Source organism: Crinia signifera, chromosome 9, assembly GCF_055691185.1.
Source record: "Crinia signifera chromosome 9, ASM5569118v1, whole genome shotgun sequence".
Classification (NCBI taxonomy): Eukaryota; Metazoa; Chordata; class Amphibia; order Anura; family Myobatrachidae; genus Crinia; species Crinia signifera.
In genome coordinates, this window is record NC_139225.1 from 6,789,769 (window position 1) to 6,815,633 (window position 25,865).

The 25,865-nt window shown below is 44.2% G+C and overlaps 1 protein-coding gene across 2 annotated transcripts in view; it reads left to right on the forward strand.

The window, feature by feature from the left end:
* The window catches only part of SCAI (suppressor of cancer cell invasion), a 108,317-nt gene that overhangs the window by 24,802 nt on the left and 57,650 nt on the right, over window positions 1-25,865 (forward strand). For both annotated transcript variants that reach the window (XM_083160982.1, XM_083160983.1), the window contains exon 2: window positions 13,124-13,253. In XM_083160982.1, the coding sequence (XP_083017108.1) occupies window positions 13,150-13,253 (104 nt within the window). In that variant the 5' untranslated portion in view covers window positions 13,124-13,149. The remainder of the gene's footprint in view (window positions 1-13,123; window positions 13,254-25,865) is intronic.

Here is a 25,865-nt window from a genome sequence, read left to right on the forward strand (position 1 = left end):
ATGCCCCTTTCAGACCGCACTTATTACCAGGTATTTTGTCGCTTTTTTTACAGTTTCAAAACGGTAATATGTGCAGTGTGAAAGGTCCAGAGTGAATTTACCGGTTCCAGAATACCGGTATTTCTAAACGGTAAAAAAGGAGTGTCCTACCCATTTCAGACCCTTTTTTTTTTTGCAGTCTGAACATCCACTGTTTTCTATGGGTTAAAAAAGGGTTCAATGTGAAGGGACAAAAACAGCATTGAAATACCGTTTAAGATATGCGGTGTGAAAGGGGTTTTAGCTGTCTGACCCCTTTTTTTTAGAAACGGTCCGATGCCATCTTTGCGTTTTGAAAGCTGCATAAAAGTCCCGTGATTGAAACATCAACCCTTTTTAAAATGATATCAAATGTTTTCTGTGTTCTGTAGCTGACCCAGTGTATAATCCAGCACTGACCTTTTTTGGATGCTCTTTTCATATTTGCAGTAAACGAAATGTTAAATACAAAATTCCTGCCAACTAGAACTAAAAAAAAACGATTTCTAAACACTGCATTAATAATCTATTAACCTGTGTAATTCATCTCTGCGTGTTGTCATGCTGAGTTATGAGCAACCCTTGATTTCTTACAGGAAAGGGAGAGAGACTAGTAGGGAGCGTTTTATCCGGTGTTCGTTCTCTCTTCTTATACTGAGCCCCAGATAATGACTAGGACAAGCACATTTGCCGTGAAGTGACGCTTAGCTACTTCCAGGGCCGAAATTATAAGAGGAGATGAAAATGATCAGCAGATCCCTATATGGCTTAGTTTGTGCCACAATTATTACAAATCCATTCATATGAATTGTGTGGTTCGGTTCTTTAAAAATATGAACCTATCAGAATTTGGTGGATCCATACTGAACCAAATCCCTGTCTAGATCTCCTGAAGAGATCCAACCTGAACTAAATCCCGGCGTGAAAGTTTGACTTAAAATTTAATGTTTGGTTTTTGAATTGCAAAAATTACATGATTTTAGCAGTTTTAATTCATTTTGAAGATATCAAAAATCCAAGATTGGGATTTAAAATCTGAATTTCTCAACACTTGAAGGCATATTTCCAAAACCAGACTGTGATGAGATTGGAAGCAAAACCAAAACCTAATGCTCCTCACACCTCTCCAGTCCTAATGCGCCTTCTACCTGCCTTTTCTACATTTTATTTTTAAATAAAGATATTGGAGATGATTTAATAGGATGAGTGCCAATTCTGTCAAACTGGATTGAATTGACCCCATTGTATTGAAGGCATTCAGAGGAGGGAAGCCAATTATTTTTGGTCACTTGTTTAAAATCATGTGAGCTATTCAGTTGTTTGGTTGCCCAGTTTACGGTGGTCACAATGCACCAGGATTAGCCATGTACGGAGACTTTTCCTGTGCACTGCAGTAAAGGCACCCAAGGGCCCTACTATAGATGGGTTTCTGCTTGCACCTCAGTGATGAGTGATGGGCACCCAAAAAACAATTGAATTGACCATCAGAGAACTGAACACAAAATGTTCTGTAGTACCGTAGAATAAACTGTAGTCAAGTTATCGAATATTGGGATAATGTAAATGTTAAAATGACCATTTTTTACATAAACATGCAATTACATAGAAACCACAAAAAGAGAGCGCCCCCTGCTCGCAGGAATTTACTGTTTAATTCTCTGCGATGTCCATAAATTACCTGTGCTCAGACCATGGTCGCCAACATTGCAGATTTTCCTTTGCATCCCATGATGTTGTTACGATGCGATATTATTGCAATTTTCCAATCTTTATGTACATCCCCGAGAATTGAATCACCGCCGTACTCTTACTGTGCCATGTTTAGCTTTTCTGGTATCTGTACTGCTGGAGATGAGCGGAAGATGGAGGAGCATTTATTACTGGAAGGTGCAATAGTTTTACTGATGGAATGATTATATACCTGTGTAATTCCTAATCTGTATATACTGCATGAGACTGGTGTGATACAATTTGCAAAGCAATGGAATAATGTGAAAGCTTTTCTACGTCATCGCACCATTACTGTGTGTGTCTGCGAGTCTGCCTGTTACCACTCAAACCTTTTATTTCTATTGTTCCATTATATATTCTCCCAGTCAGGCATCACTAAAAGCTGTACATATATTATTATATGCGACTGCCTACTGAACAAACATTTAGCTAATTAGAGCGTCACAGACCACTAATGTGAATTAATTGTATACTGGAAATGTAAATCGGCTGCTGGAGGTAATTGCACTTATTATAGGTTTCTGCAGATGAAAGAGTCCCCTAGATTAGATGCTAGATACACGGAGGAAGAGGGTTCCTGCTACTTATTGGAGAAGGAACGTGATTTTTCCAGCTTATGCGGTCTTACCACTGGCAATGAATAGGTTAAATCTCAATGGGCCGAATGACATGCACATTTATTAAGGAATCTGTGTGATATTGCCTTTTAGCCACTAGATATAAAAGCATTAATTACCCCTGTGTTCCTCACTCACGAGCGGCCGTAATCTACGACCCGTGTATGGCCTAGTTTACCACGAAGGTCACTGCTAGCACTGTGGATATATAATATTATGACGTTATTTTATATTGACGAGTTGGTGCCGTGTAACTGCCCTCGAAGAGAATCCTAGCTAGATGCGATGCACATTCTGTCCCACACGGACGTTTGTCGTGTACAATTGATTCCTGTATTCTTTTTGTAGTGTTTTTTTTTTTAGTTTGGGCACAAGGTTTCACGCATTTCTGTTCATCGCCTCGTGTCCGATCTGCAAATCCCCCCCCCCCCCCACCCACACCCCAAAAAAATTAAATTAAATAAAAATCAGTGATTTATATATCACCGAAGGTCGACATGGCTAAGGTGGAAGGTCAACAAAAGCATTAGGTTGACAATAATAGGTCAACAGTCAAAAGGTCAACAGTTTATGTGGAGCGGACGTGCCGACAGGATAATTTGCCGAGCCCAGCGGCACACTTTGACGGTGTTGACATTAGGGGCGAACACTGTGAAAAACTCATGTTGACCTTTTCACTGCCGACCTAATGCTTGTGATAACCATGTCGACCTTAGTCACGTCAACCTATTTCATATAATGAACAGCTGATATGTAATGAGCACTTAACATTTAGCTAAGGTCATGGGTTCAATTCCCACCATGGCCGTAACTGTGCGGAGTTTGTATATTCTCCCCGTGCTTGCGTGGGTTTCCTCCGGGTACTCCGGTTTCCTCCCACAATCCAAAAATATACTGGTAGGTTAATTGGCTCACAACAAAAGTAACCCTAGAATGTCTGTGTGTGCGTGTACATGTGGTAGGGAATATAGATTGTAAGCTCCACTGGGGCAGGGACTGATGTGAGTGTTCAACTATACTCTGTACAGTGCTGCGGAATATGTGTGTGCTATATATGCTATATAAGAAACTGTTAATAAATACATAATAAATAAATAGGCCGGATGGACAACTGTGATTATATCAAGTAGTGATTGGGAAAAACAAACAAATCCTATTTTGTTACTTTTTTGCCTTTTTTTTTGTGCACTGATTTTAACAAAATTTTACTGCTGTTCAAAGCATAAGTGTTTCACGGACAACCCCATCTGTGTCACCACCCACCACCTCCCCTTTAGAATGCAAGCTCTCACGAGCAGGGCCCTCTCTCCTTATCTGCCCTACTATTACTAACTTTAAAAATATTCTACTACATACTCCTTTCAATGGCACCAAGGCCCTTATTCTGGTTCTCTCGCGAAGTCAAATTCCTTCTCAAATGGACAAAACCATGTGCACTTTAGGGGGGGGGGGTGTTGATGTAGCATGTGCAGAATTAGATTTGGGTGAGTTATTTTGTTTCTGTGCAGGGAAAATGCTGACTTCTTTTTACACTGCAATATAGATCTCACTTTGAAGTAAAACCCCACCCAAATCTAATTCTCTCTGCACATGTTACATCTGCCCCCCCCCCCCCCCCCCCTGCAGCGCCCAAATCCCTTGGTTTTCTGCCAGCCAAAAGGTGCACACACACTAGAAGGATCAGCATTCTTAAAATGTGCGCATAAATTAGCCATGAAATCTTTTGTCCGTCCTGGACAAAAGATTTCAGGCAAGCGCACGGCTTCACCAAAGATTTCTCTTAAGATCCCATGTGCGTTCCTATTGATCTTTTGATAAATCTTCTGATCTTTCATGCAGCATAAGATCGGAAGATTTAGCAAAAGATCCACTGGAGCGCGCATCGTATTAAGATTGGCTGATTCACGATAAAAATTGGCCGATTTTTTTTTTTTTTTTTTTTTTTTTTTTTTTTGGTCGATCAGTAGGATGTAGCTATGTTTAAATACCTTGCACTTGTCCTATATTGTCTTGAACTGTAAGTCATTGGGGGAGATTCAATACGGTGCCCAGTGAATAGCGCAGAGGGGGAGTTCCCGCAGCTGTTCTAATCAGTGCGCCTCTAACTCCGACTAGTGGATTTCTGATCGCACCCATCCTGGGGTGCGAGCAGAAATTCCACCACAAAACTAGGGCAGCGATGCTATTTTAAGCACTGGCCCGGTGGAAACAGCATCGCTGTGGGGCAGTTAAGTCGGAAAACGCCAGAATTAGGGCACTGATTGGAATAGCTGCAGAGATCCCTCGTGGCGCCAATCACTGCGCAAAGCATTGAGCCGACTCCATTGTTTTCTTGTGCTGCTTATTTGGTTCGGTACTCTGTAAATGGGCGCTGCCGATCCCTTTTATATAAATAAATGATAATAATGTTTACAGCTTGTAATTATGAATATCCTTGACGCTGGTTCGTCAACTTAAATGTTTTGATCAAAATATGAATAAGTACCGCCTCACTTTCTTTTTTCAACTTGGGCCGATTTTTATTTTCTACGACCTTTTTGTGGGTGCATTTTAGTATCATGCTTGGAAGGTCAGATTAGATGGATCGTTTGATGGTCAAGCGGAATGAGAAGATAGGATGTGACACCACTAGTTTTGATCACCAATTACCACAGACATGACATTGACCCCGTCGTGTTTCCCGAAGTGCTTGCTCAACCATGAATGAACATTGATTTTAATTGATGGCCACGCACCTTGCAATTTACAGGCAGGTTGAACAAAACGACCACATTGAGTGGCAACCACTTTGTGTGTAGCCTTCGGCCATGGCGCTCCTGACCAAAGTCACAACATTGCTAATTTTAGCTAACACCCCAATATTAAAATTAGTGATGTTGCTCTTGCTTATTTTATGTTCTAGGATTTCTAAATTGTGTTTATTTTTACCGCAATGTAATTTGTTCTGATCTGAGTCCAGTTTCACGTAGTCAAATGAAATTCTGTTCTTTTACTAAAGGGGCCTACACACGTTGGGATGTGCGGAGCGTTCTGAGTGGTGCTAGAACGCTCAGCACACGGCGATGTGTCAGCGCTGTCTGCTAAAGCGATCAGTCAGAGTCGGTGTTGTCCAGTGAGAACAGCATGCTGGATATTAATCACCGGGCTATAGCGATGCGCATTGTTGTTGCTATGGCCCCTACACACGTAGCAACGGGGCATTTTCTAAGCGATCTAGTGAGGTCGGATTGAAAATGCCCCTAAATCACTAGGTGTGTAGGCCCCCTTACCCTTTAATGCAGGGCTCGACAAACCCCGGGAGACCAGATTCTGCCTCCTGGCGACCAGATATTTTTTGGGAGGAAGCAGAATCTGGCCGAGGTGCGCTTCCAGAGAGCCGGGCAGAGTGGTCGTCAGCCTACTGTACAAGAAGTCAGACTCACTGGACTAGAGCAGGTCCGCCACAGCAGCAACGCGGCTATTTCCAGAACCGGAACTACTCAAGCAGCCGGCATCGCGAGCCAACAGCCAATCAGCAGCGGCAGTAGTAGCTCGACCCCTGATTGGCTGTCGGATCGGCCTCACGATCTGGTGCTAGTTTTAAGAAAGCCACGCTGCAGCGGAGGCGGTGCTGCTCTAATGCGGGGGTGCGTGCGTGACTGGGACAACCTGTCTGCCCGGCCGCTGCCGTTACCGCAAATGGTACCAGCAAAGTGGATGAGGGGCTTCCATTTAGCTGGCAGGGCAGTTAACCCCATGACAACGAGCATTAACCCCTGGCAGACCAGGATTACCACGTGACAACAAGCATTAACCCCTGACAGACCAGGTTAATCCCTGACAGACAAGGTTGACCCAATGAGAATTAACCCCTAGCTGACCAGGTTTACCCCTGGCAGACCAGGATAACCCCATGACAAGGAGCATTAAGCCCTGGCAGACCAGGTTAACCCCTGGCAGACCAGGATAACCCCATGACAATGAGCATTACCACTTGCAGACCATGTTAACCACCTGGCAAAGAGCATGAAACCCATAGCAACGAGCATGTAGGTAAGCGTAACTTATGTGGCATAATATGTAATAGGCATTATGGTGTTTGCTATACCGCTTAATGGGCATTACAGTGTGTGGTATATGTAATGGGCATTATGGCGTATGGTATAATATGATATACAGTAGGTATTACGGTGTGGCATAATGTGTAATGGGCATTATGGCACGTAGTATAATACGTAATGGGTGTGTGTACATGTGTAATAGGCATTAGGGTGTACGCCTTCGCCACGCACTGTCCCTATCTTTGCTTTTGTCTGGCTCCTACACTTTCATCCTGGCTCCCAGATTTTAAAGAAATTTGTCATGCCCTGCTTTAATGCATGAGTTACTTTGTAGCTTTGTAACCAAACTCCATTCGTAGTGATGTTCTGTAATGGTATAATGCGTCACAAGTTTTCCCTCGCAGCCCACACAAATGCAGTACTCCGAAACCATGCGAGGGTACGCATTACACTAATTGGGGGTCCATGTCGACTGTTTTTGACCTTTTCATGTCTAACTTTCTCATGTCGGCAGTTTGACCCTGTTGGCAGTTTGACCCTGTTGACCTTTTGGGGTCGGTTTTTTGAGTGTCTATCTGGACACTAATAATCCACCCCCCTTTCCTGCATGTGCAGTGTAAACGGCAGCCGCCTGGGGTCCTGGCACTGCTCAGATTAGGGGACAGATTCTCTAAGCTTCAAAAGTGATAAAATGGAGAGTGATAAACAGCCAGCCAATCAGCTCCTGTCTGACATTTTTCAAACACAGTCTGTGACATGTCAGGTAGGAGCTGATTGGCTGGCTGTTTATCACTCTCCATTTTATCACTTTTGAAGCTTAGATAATCTAGCCCTTTATCCCTCTCAGAGGTAAATGGGGAAAGTATCCCATACAGTAGGTTTCTATTGGTTAACGCCATCTAAAGATGAAGTTACCAACAGGGTCCGTGTCTGCCACATACATGAAATGCCGCCAAATTAAACGTCATCACAATGAAGGTGAGATAATATCAGACATTACCATTGCACAGTTATTGGGAAATATTTATTTTTCAATGCTGGTGGTAAAAAAAATGAATGTCATTAAATCAAGTCATCCCCATTCAACATTTCTGGCAGTAACAGTTTGTTGCCTGTGGCTTATTTTACATATATATTTTTATTTAGCTTTTGTATTGATTGCGGAGCAGAGTGACAATGTAACAGATGGGTGTCCGAGGCTTCAATTATTTTAACTTTCAAAAAATCTGTAACCTCCAGGGTGGTAGTGGGGCTATCGCGGTCGCTAGCTCTAGCTGCGTACATTGAGCAGCCTAAACTGAGGACACCAGAACCTTCCTATTAACACATTACCTGCTGCCTGGACTCACAGTGGTAGAGTGACTGCGAATAACTGGTCAAAATTAATAAATTGCTGCTTGTGATTTTCTTTTTTAACTGCAGTAGACGTATGATCACCAATAAACGGACAAAGTAAGTATTAGAAACCATTGGCTGTCATACAAAGCAAGGTATCCAATTGGCCCCAGAAATGTTGTGCCGGTGAAAGACCTTTATTCTCTTGTGTTTTTTCCTATCAAATTGTTAAGGCCAAACCCCCCTTCTTTTGTTCATGCGGACATGCTAAATCCTTTGGACCGCTGTTATTTCTGTACACAAAAAAGGCCGCTTATCCCGGATTTGGCTTTGCTTGTAGTAATGATAAATTACCACGTATAATCGGATACCTCCAAAGAGTGAGAAAGTGATAGATGGAATGCACTTAAAAAAAATAATAATAATTTGTTCCATACAATGTAAATCTATGTACAGGAGATAGATTATCCTGTATTTGTTACAATGGATTTGCTTAGTGGGCGATTCTGCGTAAGAAAATCGCATGGCATGGGCCGTTTTAGTGCCGTGCAATGGGATGCGATTTTCCTATGTAATTTATTCACTGTTCTCTTGGCCCCGGCGCATCGCATTGCACCTCCCGCAAAATCGCATGCGATTTTATAGGGTGCGATGCCATTTCATTAGCTATACACTTGTATGACATGCAACGAGGTTTTAGGCACCACCCCGAAGCGTGGCGAGTGGCAGCGGAACGCATCCTCCTGACCTTTTCATACCCCCACTATCCACGTCGGTGTGGAGTTGATTTTATAAAGTGTGGCGAGCCACCGAGCCATAAGCGTGGCGAGTGGACGCAGATTACTTTACATGTGTTCCGCGTCCCCTCGCCACTCTATATAAAATCAACTCCACGCGGACATGGATAGTGGGGGTATGAAAAGGTCGGGAGGACGCGTTCCACCACCCCTCGCGGGGCTCGCTGCGCTGGACACGCTTCGGGGTGGTGTGGATAGTGGGGGGGGGGGGCTTAAACCTCATTGCATGTCATACAAGTATATACAGTAGCTATAGCTATTGTAATGGCATTGCACCCTATAAAATCGCATGCGATTTTTGCAGGAGGTGCGATGTGATCCACCGGGGGCCAAGAGAGCAGTGAATAAATTACATAGGAAAATCGCATGGCACTAAAATGGCCCATGCGATGCGATTTCCCTACGCTAGCGTACGTATGCTAATTGGGCACCCTGCTAATACACAAGTACTGATCATTCATAAAAATACTATGGTAAATAATCTAGTCTCTACAGGTTTTCAGCGAATCACCGTTATTTTGGATTTTCCCAAATTTTGGAATAAAGTTTCTGTATCCTGGTGTTCATTATTTCAGCATACAGTACAGTGTTTTTCACAGATTTTATGAAAAATGCCCCAGGCATGCCTTCGGCTCCACAGTGTACCTGAGCGGATCAGTGTCCGATACTACAAGTCGTCTTTCTTCTCTCTCTGCATTCCCTGGATTTAGTAATGGATAGTTGCCTATTACTTGCACCTACCTTATCATTATAAATAAATGAATAATAATAATAATATGGTAAATTAAAAGATAATTCTTAGGGGGCGATGTAATAGCTGAATATTGCAAAATATTAAACGTATTATTTAATAAAGAATTAAGTCAAACTTTGGGATCCATTCACTTGTTGTTTGGCCGCCTGCTGGCAGCTGTTCAACTTATCTGCCGTTTGGGAACACAATTTCCACTGGCGGCAACATTTTTGCTTGCAGCTTCCCAAAATGTGTCAAAGGTGTCCTATTTTGGTGCCCAGGGCTTTTCGCAATGTGGTCAGGTTAGCTGCTTTATTTCGGTGCACCGAAAGTAATAGGTGTCCAGACAAACAATTAAATTGCTCCGATGGGCACCTCTTATTTACTGATCAGCAAATAAAACAATTGAATTCCCCTACAATAGGACTAATTAAACGTATTAAAGCTCTTGATACAGGTGGTTTGACTTAATCTACTTGCTGATTTTTTTTTTTAAGGAAACCTTTGTTTTGCCTAATATATAATACTGCTGGGTTACTCTGCTTACTAATATTCTTTGGGGGCAATTTAATTGTTTATGCTTACCCTACCTCCTGTCTATTGGTGATCAGGGAGTGCTATTCAATTGTGGGATGTTTTGGGCTCATCGCCATTGCCTCTTCTTTGTGTGGCTGTCAGTTCTGTGACAGCTGATAAGTCAGAGAAAACATTGTTTTATCTGGTCTCATCACTGTAATCTCCAGGTTATAAGCTGCAGATACAGATGTGCCCACGGAATTTTCCACAAATGCAATTATTCCCACCATACTGTGGCCCCTTTGTGAGAGCGATCTGTGGTCCCTGTTAATCGCGGCAATGTGCCGTGATTCTCCTGTAAAATTAGTAGGGACACATCTGTACGGAATAACTGAGTTCCCTACCGTCCTCTGTTCCATATGATTATAAGATTTGTATAGTAATAATATTTTTTAAGTACATTTATGCTTATGCAATAATCATACAATCACACAGTGACCATGCAGATCAAATCATTAATGTGTGGGATGTGAGAATGTAATTGCACAAATACTGTTGGAATACACTGACAGTCTCACACTTGTATTTCACACTAGGCGCTCACATAACAGTACAGCAGGGTGGCGGGATACAATGATATTGTACCTCAGCTCACAGAGGTGTTACTATACTGCTCCGACATTTCGGTATTTCCTCTGAATCAACCGTGAGCAGGAACATTGTCACATTCTTGCAGCTGTAATATAAATATGAGTCCATTAAAGAAACAAGTAATGTATTAGATACAGTTGTTGCACCAAATGGCTGTGGCATTATTTGCATGATTCACTTTTGGGCCCAGATGGTCCGCCCTGTGCTTGTGAAGGTGTAGGCTTTCCATTAGATAGGCCCAGATGGTCCGCCCTGTGCTTGTGAAGGTGTAGGCTTTCCATTAGATGGGACCAGAAGGTCCGCCCTTTGCTTGAGAAGGTGTAGGCTTTCTCGCAGATGGGACCAGATGGTCCGCCCTGTGCTTGTCTAGGTGTAGGCTTTCTCGCAGATGGGACCAGATGGTCTGCCCTGTGCTTGTGAAGGTGTAGGCTTTCCATTAGATGGGACCAGATGGTCCGCCCTGTGCTTGTGAAGGTGTAGGCTTTCCATTAGATAGGCCCAGATGGTCCGCCCTGTGCTTGTGAAGGTGTAGGCTTTCCATTAGATAGATAGGCCCAGATGGTCCGCCCTGTGCTTGTGAAGGTGTAGGCTTTCCATTAGATAGGCCCAGATGGTCCGCCCTGTGCTTGTGAAGGTGTAGGCTTTCCATTAGATGGGACCAGATGGTCCGCCCTGTGCTTGAGAAGGTGTAGGCTTTCTCGCAGATGGGACCAGATGGTCCGCCCTGTGCTTGTGAAGGTGTAGGCTTTCCATTAGATAGGACCAGATGGTCCACCCTGTGCTTGTGAAGGTGTAGGCTTTCCATTAGATGGGACCAGATGGTCCGCCCTGTGCTTGAGAAGGTGTAGGCTTTCTCGCAGATGGGACCAGATGGTCCGCCCTGTGCTTGTGAAGGTGTAGGCTTTCCATTAGATGGGCCCAGATGGTCTGCCCTGTGCTTGTGAAGATGTAGGCTTTGTAGACATGGATATTTTAGGGTTACCATAAAAATGCACCTCACTTAATACACTAAGTTGTACTCTGCACTCTGTGTGTCTTCATCTTGTCGGTGGGCGAGGTCAGGAGAGAGAGAGACTACTGCTGCTGTACTGAGATGGGGTGAGGGGGTTGAGGGAGGGACACTGCTGCTGTACTGGTATGGGGATCAGGCAGGGGAGACACTGCTGCTATACTGAGATGGGGTATGGGGGATCAGGCAGGGGAGACGCTGCTGCTGTACTGAGTTGGGGTATGGGGGATCAGGCAGGGGAGACACTGCTGCTGTACTGAGTTGGGGTATGGGGGGGATCAGGCAGGAGAGACACTGCTGCTGTACTGGTATGGGGATCAGGCAGGGGAGACACTGCTGCTATACTGAGATGGGGGATCAGGCAGGGGAGACGCTGCTGCTATACTGAGATGGGGTATGGGGGATCAGGCAGGGGAGACGCTGCTGCTGTACTGAGATGTTTTATGGGGGATCAGGCAGGGGAGACACTGCTGCTGTACTGAGATGGGGGATCAGGCAGGGAGACACTGCTGCTATACTGAGATGGGGTATGGGGGATCAGGCAGGGGAGACGCTGCTGCTGTACTGAGATGGGGTATGGGGGATCAGGCAGGGGAGACCCTGCTGCTGTACTCAGACGGGGTGAGGAGATATGGGAAGGGGAGGGTGCTGCTACATGCGTGAATATAGAGGACAGCATGTCTCACCTGACAGTGGCTCGGGAACTCTCTGTTGTTCTAGCATTTGGGGCTGATGTTAGTGTGCTCATTGATGATAGGTCAGTGCTGTTACAAGGACCCCTGGTTCTGATCACTAGGGTGATGGCTGTCAGTGTGGAAGTGAAGGCTGACGCTGCTGGTGTTGATGACAAGTTGGGCATAGTTACATAGTAGGTAAGGCTGAAAAAAGACTTGCGTCCATCTAGTTCAACCTGGTATGTCAATACTAGCAAAAGGTGATTAAGTGGCGAAAGTAGATGTACACTAGTGGTCAGTGTCCTCCTACCATTCCATTTAGTTGGAAACTCTTTTATTATTATTATTGTTGTTATTATTATTATTATTATTATTGTTGTTGTTATTTTTTTGTCCTATTTGATGCACCTTTTGGATATATAATGTCCCTATGTATTCATATACTCTTGTGCATTGGGATCCAGAAGTTTAAATGGAACCCGGTACACAGCAGAACTTGTATTGATAGGGACATTGCTGTGGGTGAGAGATCTATTTATAATTAATATATAGGAATTTTGTTGGATTTGCACTTGCCAGCATCACACTGCTCCGCGTGTAGGCCCCATAAGCAATCAAGTCAGAACGCTTAGGTAAGAGCTCGGAATCGCTCAGTGTGTATGCCTCACTTATTATTGCTGGTTTTGTCATACCTACTGAATTATCATGTGCTGCTTTGAGAATCCTCATTTATATGGTTGTTTGATCCTTGGTTATCAAAACTGGGCCATTGAAATAAGTGGGAGATGATGCAGATAACAAAAAGGGGTTCCTCTCCTAGTCACGTCTTTCTAATCTAGGCCTGGAATGGTTTGGTTTGCATAAAAGATAATCCCAAAATGGTTATGAAGCCATGTCATGATTCTGTGTTTGTGTCCAATTAACGACCTGTTTAAGAGACTGATTTGAGGACAGACGACACTTCGATGGTCACTCGTTTGACACCGGGTCTCTCTCTTCCAGGGTGAAGTGTGTTGCAAGGAGGAGCGATGTCTGGTGCTAACGATGAGGACATCCCGCAGGTGGAGAGAAAGACCGTCACTGATTTCTGCTACTTGCTGGATAAGTCTAAGCAGCTCTTCAACGGCCTGAGGTTGGTTTCATGCGAACTGCTTGTGGTTTTTATTGGGAATTGATCACCCTGGCTCACACTGATTTAGGTTCTCGCCCCCCCAGCAGCCAGTCCTTTTCCTGTCCTAGTAGATACATTCTGTGATTCACAAGAGCGGCTTCCCTACAGATTAAGTGACGATAGAGAGGAACGCGTTACTCAATGAATGAATTAAACACGTCTCAGCTGAGAAATGTATTTCATAGTTACACGTTTAGAGGTCGGAGGGCTGCATTATTTCATATGAACAATATATTATTGTTTATATTTTGCAATCTGCGCAGTTTTGTTAAGCGATGAGTCGTCCAACCGTTATTGCACCACCAATAACTCAAATTGGGTTTTACATTGAGCTTCTTTGCAGTGTGTGTTGTGGTTCTTCTAGCAGAATTCTCTGTTAGAATGTGAGGTTGGTGCGGCTTCAGGTGGTATAGGAATGTATCTAACATGTAGCTGAGATGGGCTTCTGTCCCTCGGGTTGGGTATGAATGGTCTACAGCAGTGATGGCTAACCTTGACACTCCAGCTGTTGTTGAACTACACATCCCAGCATGCCCTGCTACAGTTTTGCTATTGGTCCCTGCCAAAACTGATGCAGGGCATGCTGGGATGTGTAGTTCAACAACAGCTGGAGTGTCAAGGTTAGCCATCACTGGCCTAAACATAACCCCCCTCCTCCCAGCCTAACCCTACCCCCCTCAGTGCCCAACCCTTACCCCTTTCCCCAATCCCGGCAAGTTAACCTCAACTCCTCCTTGCAGCCTTTCATGGCAACTAGCCCTATTATCCAAATGGCGACATTTCATATGTCAACAATGCAAACCTGTCGACAGTTTGAGCATATTGAGTTGGTGCCTGCGACCTCTAGGACCATGTTAAAATCCTCTTGTCAGCATCTTGATGTCAACATTGTGCTTTTGACATTACGTACAGTATGTTGATCTGTTTACTGTTGATCTATCTGACTACATATCTCATCCTCATGTCCAGTACTTCAATTTTACCATTTTTCGCAATTGAATACGGATTAAATCTCTTGCAATAAAGCTGTCCGTACGCTTCTCCATTTTTCTATTTCAATTGACGAAAAAATAATTTTATTTAGATGTAAACACATCATTCTATAATTGAAGCACAGTCATTACAATCACATTGTTAGCAAGACAATAATCTTCAACTAAATTAGCGTTGAACAGGCAATTGCTTGGCAAACATTAGAATTTTCATGTGATTCGCTTTTAATCTGATCACCAATTAAACATTTTTCCACCAATGGTCGGTTTATGAGTGAATAAGCCACCCGTTAATGAGAAGGCTGGTAGGTGGCCAGCTTTGATTTGTGATGATGTCATCTTCTATGCACATCATGTGTCAGGGAACTGAATTATCTTGTATATGATCCATTAACTGGTATACACAGTGGCGTAGCGTCAAATTTGGCACCCCCCGCCGCAAAATGTTGGCCTCTCAACCTCTCTCCCCCTGTCTTGACCTGTTCGTGGCCGGGAGTCCAGACCGCAGATCTACTTTGCACTCCTAGCCTCCTCCGGGCTCCAAGTCCTTATGACAAAATGTCCCTCAAAAAATGTCCGCCCCATTACAGCAGACCGTTTTGAAAGATGCTAGCGGAGGCTAGCATTCCAAATACTGTCTGCTTTAAGGGGGCGGACATTTTTTTGAGGGACATTTTGTCATAAGGAGCTAGGAGGAAGCTAGGAGCGCCGGGACGCAGACAAAGTAGGTCCCGGCTCCCGGCCACGAATGCGGCATAGCTCTCGCAGACCCCTGCGCCCACATTGCTCAGCGCTTCCTCGCCACCGTGGGGTTTGCCGCACGGTGGCTACGCCACTGGGTATACAGTATATTTTGTAAGTAGCCTTAGGAATTACCGCCCTTCAATGGGTTAATGGAAGTGTGTGTGCAGAAGTAGATACACCGTTCCATTTCCCACATGCCTATATGGATTTTGCAGCAATTGGATATTTTTAAACCCAGCCCATTAAAATGAGGGGTAAATATAGCTCATTTATTTTCTTAGTATTAAGGAGACACTGTCCCCTAAATCTGCTATCGCTTTGACATTTTAGCAAACTGGGAGTAATTTGATTCTCATCTGTAGCATAAAGCATATTAATGATCCATCCCAAAGAAAATACGAGGGCTCCGATTTCACAAACAGTTCCTGGACTGTATTAGGATCGATACACGCATCGTATTCATAATAAATGTATCATAATAGTTCTCGTGCGTCAGCACCAGTTAAAAGCATTAACCCCGTGTTGTATGGAATTATGAGACTTTTTGTTGTTGTTGTGCATCTGTTTGGTCCAGTTGGATAGATCCAGCTGTTTGGCGCTCAGGACAGGCCGCCCAACGGTGTTCTCACAGTCAAACTAGGGTTCAACTGGAATCGCAATGCAACGCTAAACAGTGGGACCCATTCACAGCAATAGGACTGCTGGAGCTTCAAGGTGGTTTTGTCTCTAAGTACCGGCTCGGGACCCGCTTTTGGTGTTGTAATCAACCCGGCAATAGGCCCGGTAGGGCCAACAGTCTGAAAGGGGTCTCATCCCGGGTCACACCCTGGTTGGAGCCGCTTACAAAATCCTAGTCGCAACGAGACAAAGCCGTGTAAGAGAGTAATCATACGTTTTTAGTTTAGTAAGCTACTGGAATAGTTTGCACGAAGCGTATCTGTAACTACTATGTTTTTGGAGAAATATTACTTCCGCTTAATTATTTTTTCATTTGGCAAAATACTACTTTTCTAGCAGCCCATCTCCGCCTGCCAGACCTTGGGAGGCTCTGATAGTGTCGGGCATCTTTTTTGCTGAAAATGAGCATACGCTGTAAAGCGATTTGGATCGCATGCAACAGAAGACTCTGCCACTTAGTTTGATATCCAACACCTCTGCGTGCGACTCAGTCTTTGAATCTGTACAGGAAGTGCTATGGTGCACATTTTACAGAACCTCCCACATCTCACTCCTTAATTATGGCTCAAGTTTTTATTTAAACACTAGTTAAAAGCCTGTCAATATTAGGGCCTAGCCCCTATCTGCTCCTACCACCAATCTCTGACTTCACCGCTCCCTCTCTCCATGTCTGACCTCCGATGGCAGAGAACAGGGGTCGTATGTGATTCGTCACATATGAGAGGACCGCATTCCTTCCGGCTTGCAGGTGTATCCAGAACCTAGTTGAACCCAGGCCACAGAGTGTGTATGAATGAATGTGCAAATTGTAATTAACAATGTATAATCCTCGGCACATCCTATACTCTTACCTGAATGTTTGCTGCCTTCTAAAGAACGTTCAAAATTATTTTCACTGTAACTGACCCTTTTGTCCGCGATTCCTTAGTTGCTTTACCGGTAACAGTGGGTTAACGCTACTCCTTCACGTGCAACTCGCTTTGTATTTCCAAGCTTAGACATTTAATAAGGTCATTTCAGAACCGGGGTTTCAGAAGCACTTAGACGCTCGGTGCTGCCGCAATTCATGTGTGTAATGTCAATTTTCTGTTTTCTTTTATTTTCCCCGTTTTTCCTGAGCTAGGCTAAAAAAAAATGTCTTCTTCTCAGGCCCTGAAAAATCAGCCACTGTTGAGGTTTTCACTTTTAATTTTCAGCTTCACTGCCCGTCCTCCTGCCAGTGGGATGATGTGCTCTGACTTCACAAACTACATGAGAGACTAGAAAATTCAGGACAAATAACGTGACTCCTTTTTGTAAAAGTATTAATAAAAGCTGACTTACGGGACTAGATGCAAACGTGAAGCGATGGGGCTGGTATCGGCGGTAACCTTAGCACTGATAGAGTATTGGTTTGGAAGCCACTGATTCCTTCAATGGTGCGGTTTCTACCGCTGGGTACAGTTTGGGTAAAGGACAGTACAAGCCTGCAGATTCCAGCCTTCTTGACGTTTGCATTGTGTGTGTGTGTGTGTGTGGGGGGGGGATCCTTAAGATCTCTGCATTGACCCTTTTACCCAACAGCCTATGTTAAAACCTAATGAGCTCAAAGTGGAGCTTCTCTGTGTGAATGTATACCGCTGATGAGCACGCAGGTTGGCCTTCACGAAGCCACCAAGTGTAGATGTCGGAAATAGGACCACATATACTCGGTGCGGTAAGTAGAGATTTTAGTGCCCTGTGCCAGAAAGAGAATTGGCGTCCATGCGCCCCCCCCCCCCAATATTTTTTAAAAAAGAACACAAAGGCATGTGCCAAAAATATAGGGAGAAGGGATGAGGTCACATAATAGTAAAGTTCACAGGAGTAGCACCCTTTACACACACAATGCCTACAGGACTAGCACCGCTTGTTCACACAATGCCTACAAGAGTAGCATCTTCCTTCCCCCCGCCAGTGTCCACACTGATCCCTATCCCCACAGTGTTAGCCCTGTCCCCATTTTCACATACCATTTTTGCCTGCCAGTGCCCACTGCTGCTCCTCTCCGCCCTCCTTCCTCCACACCTCAGCCAGTGACAGCGCAACCCCTCAGCCAGTCACAGCAGAGCGCTGAGTCTAGGACACAGAGGGGGAGCGCCGATCAGTATAAGCATAGTGCTTCCCCTATGTGTCCTAAACTTGGCGCTTTGCTGGGCAGGTGGTGCCGTGACTGACTGAGAAGCCGCTGGCCATGTGTGGCGGGCTGTGCACCCACCGTGGCCCTGCGTATACATATTCTTGGCTGCTAGAGTAAGCATATGAAACCAAATATATAGATCTTCAGGAGATTGTCAGCATGTGCATTAATGTTAATGATATTGTAATCGCTTTGTAAATAGAGAACACTCTCTGGTTTACAACCAAACGAAGAGCATAAATATTATTTTTCAGCTCTTTCATGAACAAAAATAAAACATTCCTGCTTCCGATATGTTCTCATTGAAGAAGCTTAAATCTGCTGGCTCATTAATGTGTGCTTGTCATTGTAGGGACACAGAGAGATTTATGGTCCTGGCCGTGTTTTATTGTGTATCATATGTTCTGATTGCTGTAGAAGAATCCAGAATTGTTTACAGTACCTGTCGGAGCCAACAAGGCCTCAGCCAGTGAGAGCAGCCGGATTCCCTTTCAAATTGTGGGACAGGTGCCAAATATTCATTAACCGTATGAGAGTCGAGCACTTTCTAGTAGAACAATATAAATACATATGTTGACTAAAGATCACAGGGGTAAAGGATTTGTATACATTAGTCCATATGTTCCCTGATGAAGAGAAAAAATCGGATTCTGGTTAGACGAGGACTCTGCAGTTCCTTACCAGCAAGAACTGCTATACCCTAAGAGGAAGGAAAAATGATGACCGTGGATGGAGGCTGCTGATAGGGGGTCAATAATTAGGTAAACACTTTATTTGTATGTAAGTAAGCGATACATGAAAGGTAATAATTACCTTATAACGGGGTGATAAATCTGCTGCAACGTCATCAAGAAGAGGATCCAGTGACATTTTGCACATGAAGAAAGAAACCAAATGTGACCAAAAAATTACAACAAAATTAAAATACTGTAAAACGATGGGGCAGATTTATTAAGCTTGGAGAAGAGATTAACTGGAGATAAAGCGGAGAAAAGGTAAAAGGAGATAAAGCACCAGCCAATCAACTCCCAACTGTCTTTTTCAAACACAGCTGATTGGCTGGTGCTTTATCTCCTTTTACCTTTTCTCCGCTTTATCTCCAGTTTATCTCTTCTCCAAGCTTAATAAATCTGCCCCAATAAGTATTATATTCCTTAATACCGATTTCAGTTGATTACGTTGGTTGCACCTTGGATACATTTCCGTACCTACCAGTGTTCCGGTTTTACATGCAAATTTACTAAGATGCGAGTTCTATTTCACATTTGATGTTGCTATGGGTAACCAATCAGATCCAATTCTCTTTCAGATGGTGCTAAATAAATAAGTAGATTCTGATTGGTTGCCATAGCAACGTCCCATGTGAAATAGAGGAAAGCAACGCATGCACGGCGAGGGCCATAGCGGGAATTGGACCCGTGATCTCGGTGCTGGGAGGCATTAATGCTAACCATTACATTATCCATAATATCTATCTATCCATGCGGGTGTTAAACAGGTGGCGGTGCGGGGCAGGAGGCATAGCGCAGCGCCTTACCTTATGTATGTTCCGGCCATGTGGTGCTTCGTTCTTTATGGAGCCCCGTCGCGGGTCGCCATCTTCTTCTGGTGCTGCGGGTCTCCTGCTTCATGGTCAGCGCCGCTTGCTGGTCTCCGGCATCTTCAAATTCAAACTGCGCATGCGCCGGGTACACGGCATCCCCTGCGAACATTCCCCGGCGCATGCGCAGTTTGAATCGTCGGAGACCAACAAGCGGCGCCTAACATGGAAAACTGTTATTATATCACTCGTTAACCCTATACCTTCGCCCAATGATCTGTCAACCTATCAGCATCATTATGTTGTATTTCTAGCGGGCTGACCTATGACCCTTAGCTGTGTGGTATCCTTTGGATTCCCGTTTGACAGAATCGTGTCTGAGGTTTCTGTGGAGAGATTACGGGATCTCAAAGGGCTTTTCCGTCTTACACATAATATTTCTTCTCTGATATTAATAAGACATTTAGTACCTCTCGGGTGGAGAGATGTCAGAATTACTTCGCACTGCTCAGCGGATCCTTTTGTTTGATATTCTTTCTACATGAGCGCGCGGTGAATCATCGCCTGCTGACTTTCGTGGACGCTCGGCTTTACAGGATCTTTCAGAACAAAACTCATAAAACATTAGTTTACCTTTAACACATGATGATCTACGCTATATTGTCACTTGTAAGACTTCTTCATAATTTCAGTGTAAATGCGCGAAAACGAATCCCGTCTAATCCTGCAGCCGATGTTCTTGTGCTCATGGATTTTGTATCCGTCAATACAAAATGTTCAACTGAAAAAATATTTTTTAATCTTTATCTTATCTACGGATATTGGTTGTTCTATATGTTCCTAGGGGCCTTGAGCAAAGAAGATAGAACGTTTTTTGATGCGGCCAACGACTTGGAGAACATACATGTTTCTGATTTGTTATGGTAGCAGAATAATTCTGCTTTTACACCGCAAAAACTTGCTTAGACCCGGTATTTAAAACATTTCTTAAAATGGGTCAAAGCAAGTTATACCCCCTTCACATCACATGTTGCAAACGGTATATTACCATTTAATTACCATTTTTATACCTTTCACATTGAACAGTTTCACCCCCCCAACCCCCCACAGAGCGGGACCAGCTTGTGCTCACTGCTGCCTGGGTCCTATATACTGGTTCAGATCAGTTCAGACTGCAAAAAAAAAAGAAAAACTTGTCTGAAACGGTCTGCTTTTTTACCGTTTTGAAATACCGTTTTTTTTAAAACGTTAAATTCACTCTGGACCTTTCAGACCGCACATATTACCGCTTTGAAAAGGTAAAAAAATGGCAAAATACCACCTTCTAAGATGAAAGGGGCATAACATGCAAGTTTAAACGGGGTAAATCCGGATCCTTGTTCCAAATGCCGGGTCGGATCAGGGATTTTTGATGTAAAAGGGGTATCAGAGGCTGGCATAGGGGAAGACTGTTGAATCACCCCTTTTGTGGTCCATTTATAGTTTTTTGTTATTAGTTACAGTAATACGCCTACTGGATATTGTGTCATCAACTACCGGACATGCACATTAAGATAACAAACTAATTATTTAGAAGGCTTTTGTTTGGGATATCCCTGGGAATCCCCAGAGTGAAAGCCAAGTGATGCATAATTGAGAATCGCATAGCCAAGAAACAGATCAAATAGTTAGAATTTTTCTCTGCTAAAATTAGAAAAAGCTTTCGACAGCCAAAATACAAGCAGGGATCATCATACAAGCGTAATGTACTGCTCTACATTGGTACATTTAAATACATTGAAGTGGAACAGTTAAAATGATGCATCTAATATAATTGCACATCTTTAATGGTTTCATTGAATATACCTTGTTGGGGGGGGGGGCAGATGTGTCCTGGCCGTTCTGGTTGGAGGGCTACGGAGGCTGCGTGACCGGCCAGGACCTATTCAATCCCGGCAGTTTACATCTGGGACTCACTGCTGCAGATTTGGTTCTTTGAAAAGCCAAATCTACAGTGGCATAAGTGCCCGCTAAATTTTTTAATTTGTGGCTGTTTCCACCTAAAAAATACATTGAAGTGGAACAGTTAAAATGATGCATCTAATATAATTGCACATCTTTAATGGTTTCATTGAATATACCTTGTTGGGGGGGGGGGGGGGGGGGGGGGGGCAGATGTGTCCTGGCCGTTCTGGTTGGAGGGCTACGGAGGCTGCGTGACCGGCCAGGACCTATTCAATCCCGGCAGTTTACATCTGGGACTCACTGCTGCAGATTTGGTTCTTTGAAAAGCCAAATCTACAGTGGCATAAGTGCCCGCTAAATTTTTGAATTTGTGGCTGTTTCCACCTAAAAAATACATTGAAGTGGAACAGTTAAAAGGATGCATCTAATATAATTGCACATCTTTAATGGTTTCATTGAATATACCTTGTTGGGGGGGGGCAGATGTGTCCTGGCCGTTCTGGTTGGAGGGCTACGGAGGCTGCGTGACCGGCCAGGACCTATTCAATCCCTGCAGTTTACATCTGGGACTCACTGCTGCAGATTTGGTTCTTTGAAAAGCCAAATCTACAGTGGCATAAGTGCCCGCTAAATTTTTGAATTTGTGGCTGTTTCCACCTAAAAAAAAAAAAAAAAAGTGGATTCGCCGACTTTCAGAATGTTTTCGAAAGTCTGGAAAAAAAGAAACCTTTTGAATAGGTCAAATGGGAATTCGATCTATTATAGGACAAAACTGCCGGTAATTCCGACTTTCGGAAATATCCTCAGGGATTAATTACCCCCCCTAGAGGTTTGTAGTAAAGGCACCATATGGATTTGATTATTTGTACACCGTGCCCGCGGTGTCACAGTATACTCTGTTATCTTTTCATTTGGATCCTGTCCCAAACCTGCTGTCTGTAATGGAGGCTGGGAACAATGCTGAAGGAAGAGGGGTAATGTTAAGTTAAGCATCAGTTGTGCGAGGTGATAACCATGTTTAGGTTTGGGTCACGTTCCCCAGATGCACGCTGTCAGAGTGACTGATATTGTGCAGGTGTGAGAGGACTATTTCGGGTACATGCACACACGTGTAACAGGTGCTTTTGGAACTATTTATGCAATGTGCTTGACACCTTCATTTGTCTGTTTACCTTTATGTGACAGAATGGGCTACTTTACTGTCCTGTCTCGGGGTGCCACTTACTGTCAGTAATTTGCTTTTACTGACTACTACTCATGGTACTACTGGCCAGTACCCGGTTTATAGGTGGACACATGAAAAGTTTGATATGAGGGGTTTTCCCCCCCAAAAAAGAACAAAAGCAGTTTTTACCCTTTCATAGAGATGAAGAAATACCTGAAGTACTAGACTTAGAGGGTATTCAATCCTGGCCACTATTTACACCGGGGGGAGGGGGGGAAATAGCGGCCGTTTCCTATATTATTAGGTTGATTGTCATTCGACCTATTCAATGTCAGGTCATTACTTCTGACTGATGGAATATATTCCGAAACTCAGAAAGTCCCTGCTTCGGCAACAACAGGCGCCGATCGGCTGAAACTACCACGGATTTGATAGAACGTTTACAGAAAGGTTTGTCAGTCGCACAGAGGTAGATTTATTGTAACAAACGGGTGGACCCTCATAGCATAATTGATTAATTGGATATATGTAAATGCGAGGGTGTGCTACCAGAGGCACAGACAGGATATTTTAAGGAGGACAGAAAAGATTGCCTTTTCTTGGTGCACCTAGAGAAATAATACTTAGTAAAACATCACTTTTATTGAGTTCATTTAAAATAGTTGCGAAGATATAAAAAGGACTGGACAACACGTAAGACAACAAATAGTGATTTTTTAAAAGGATAAGAATCCTCACCTAGCGGGACCCCACTACCCGTTATCACCGTTATTATTTATAATAGATATAGTGTGGCACGGAAGACTTGTTTATATTACCAAAGTCATGTAATGTGGATAAGTCAGGTTTGTAACTTTATCATATACAATGTATCACAATAGTCCTGAGGCTCACTTAGTGCAGCCACCAGCACGCGCTTGAACACGGATGTGATGCCGTTTCAGCGCTGCTGTTAGGCTTGCTGGAGCCAGTAGTTCCACAACCTGCGTTCCAACCGCAGAGCTGAGTCTGAGGTGTGCCTGTGCGCACTCCCTCGCTCATGTGGATCTAGAACAGGCAGGGACACACACGGCTCTGGCGCCAGAGACCGTGTCAGTGTACTGATTGGGGACCGTGTCCAACGGAAACCCCAATGTAGCCAACAACAAATATATATACAGTTTGTAAGTGGGGAGGGGAAAGTGGGGTATTAGACACACTAGGTGTGTAGTTAGTCGAGCGTACGCTTTCGCAAAAAAGCTTCCTCAGGACCTGAGGAAGCTTTTTTGCGAAAGCGTACGCTCGACTAACTACACACCTAGTGTGTCTAATACCCCACTTTCCCCTCCCCACTTACAAACTGTATATATATTTGTTGTTGGCTACATTGGGGTTTCCGTTGGACACGGTCTCTGGCGCCAGAGCCGTGTGTGTCCCTGCCTGTTCTAGATCCACATGAGCGAGGGAGTGCACACAGGCAAACCTCAGACTCAGCTCTGCGGTAGGAACGCAGGTTGTGGAACTACTGGCTCCAGCAAGCCTAACAGCAGCGCTGAAACGGCATCACATCCGTGTTCAAGCGCGTGCTGGTGGCTGCACTAAGTGAGCCTCAGGACTATTGTGATACATTGTATATGATAAAGTTACAAACCTGACTTATCCAAATTACATGACTTTGGTAATATAAACAAGTCTTCCGTGCCACACCATATCTATTATAAATAATAACGGTGATAACGGGTAGTGGGGTCCCGCTAGGTGAGGATTCTTATCCTTTTAAAAAATCACTATTTGTTGTCTTACGTGTTGTCCAGTCCTTTTTATATCTTCGCAACTATTTTAAATGAACTCAATAAAAGTGATGTTTTACTAAGTATTATTTCTCTAGGTGCACCAAGAAAAGGCACTCTTTTCTGTCCTCCTTAAAATACCAAGGATTTGACAATCCAGCGGCAGTTTCTGACCAAACAGAATCTGTAGCATGGGGGTAGATTGAATTCTGATTGACGCTATTTCCGCCCAGCAGAAATAGTGGCCGGGATTGAATAACCCCCAAGCCTAGTATGTGTAATGTTAAGACTTTGGGCAGACTGCACAGAAGCATCCTGTGCCCAATAGCCGGGAGTGACTTATTCATGTACATTGCATCTCTTTCCTCAAAATACGTACGGATGACCTACCCCCTCCTGCACCTGACTACTGCTAGGAAAGTGTAAAATCAAACAGGGGTAACCCCATATAACAATCTACACAGGAAGGTAGCACACACAGCGTGTGTCCCCTCCCTCACCAGAAGCAGAAGAGGCAGCAGGTAGGACAGCACACTGATGGCTGGGACCATGCAAAGTTGGGGGCGTGGCTTTTTCACGGACCTCGGTGACCACGCCCCTTAAACACAGTTATCATGCAGCAAGCAGTACACAGTGAGGGAGCTTGCTGCAAATCGTGTGGGGGTGAGGGGGTGTCCAGACATCCACTGTCAATCTGAGCCGGATCTGGGTGGAAGGGATGGCCAGTTCTGTGTGGAGGGGGGCGTGGTGTGTATAACTCGGGGCGGAGGGTGTAACTCCGCCCAGCATTATACACACAGTGATTGACAGATCTGGCTAAATATACTGTATAGGAGGTTTAAAAGGTGCACTGTGCTAAGAATATAAACAGATATATATGCTCAGGGCTATTTTTCAGTAGGCTCCAGCAGGAACTGAGGCCCTTATTCTAGTTCACTCTTTCTGACAAAATATTTCTTAGATGGACAAAACCATGTGCACTGCAGGTGAGGCAGGTGTAAAACCCCACCCAAATCGAATTATCTCTGCACAAGTAACACCTGCCTCACCTGCAGTTCACGTGGTTTTGTCCATCTAAAGGTGCCCACACACGCACCGTTGCCGGCGGTGCGATGCTGTACCATGGGGTGCGCGCTCCCGCGGCGCCTCATCGTACAGTACAAAAAGTATGTGCTGCACATACTTTTTGTACTAGCTTTTTCTAGCATAGCATCGCATCGCATGCACATCGTATGCACAAGGCATACGATGCGATGCTATGTGTGCTAGTTAAGCCCACAACGCACGCCGGGATCGGTGCGTGTGTGGGCTCCATAAGAAATATTTTGTCAGAAACAGTGAACTAGAATAAGGGCCTCAGTTCCTGCTGGAGCCTACTGAAAAATAGCCCTGAATATGCGGTTAGCAAACAAAAGATTTGTTTCATCTCATGTTTATATAATCGGTGGATCCAGTCGCAGATTTTTCATGTCAGTCATGGGCCCCATACATCAGCAATCACAATTTATGGATTTTCAGATATTGGGATATTTTGGCCAGATAAATGGATTTTCAGATCTATCTGACTTTGCCCACACATTACA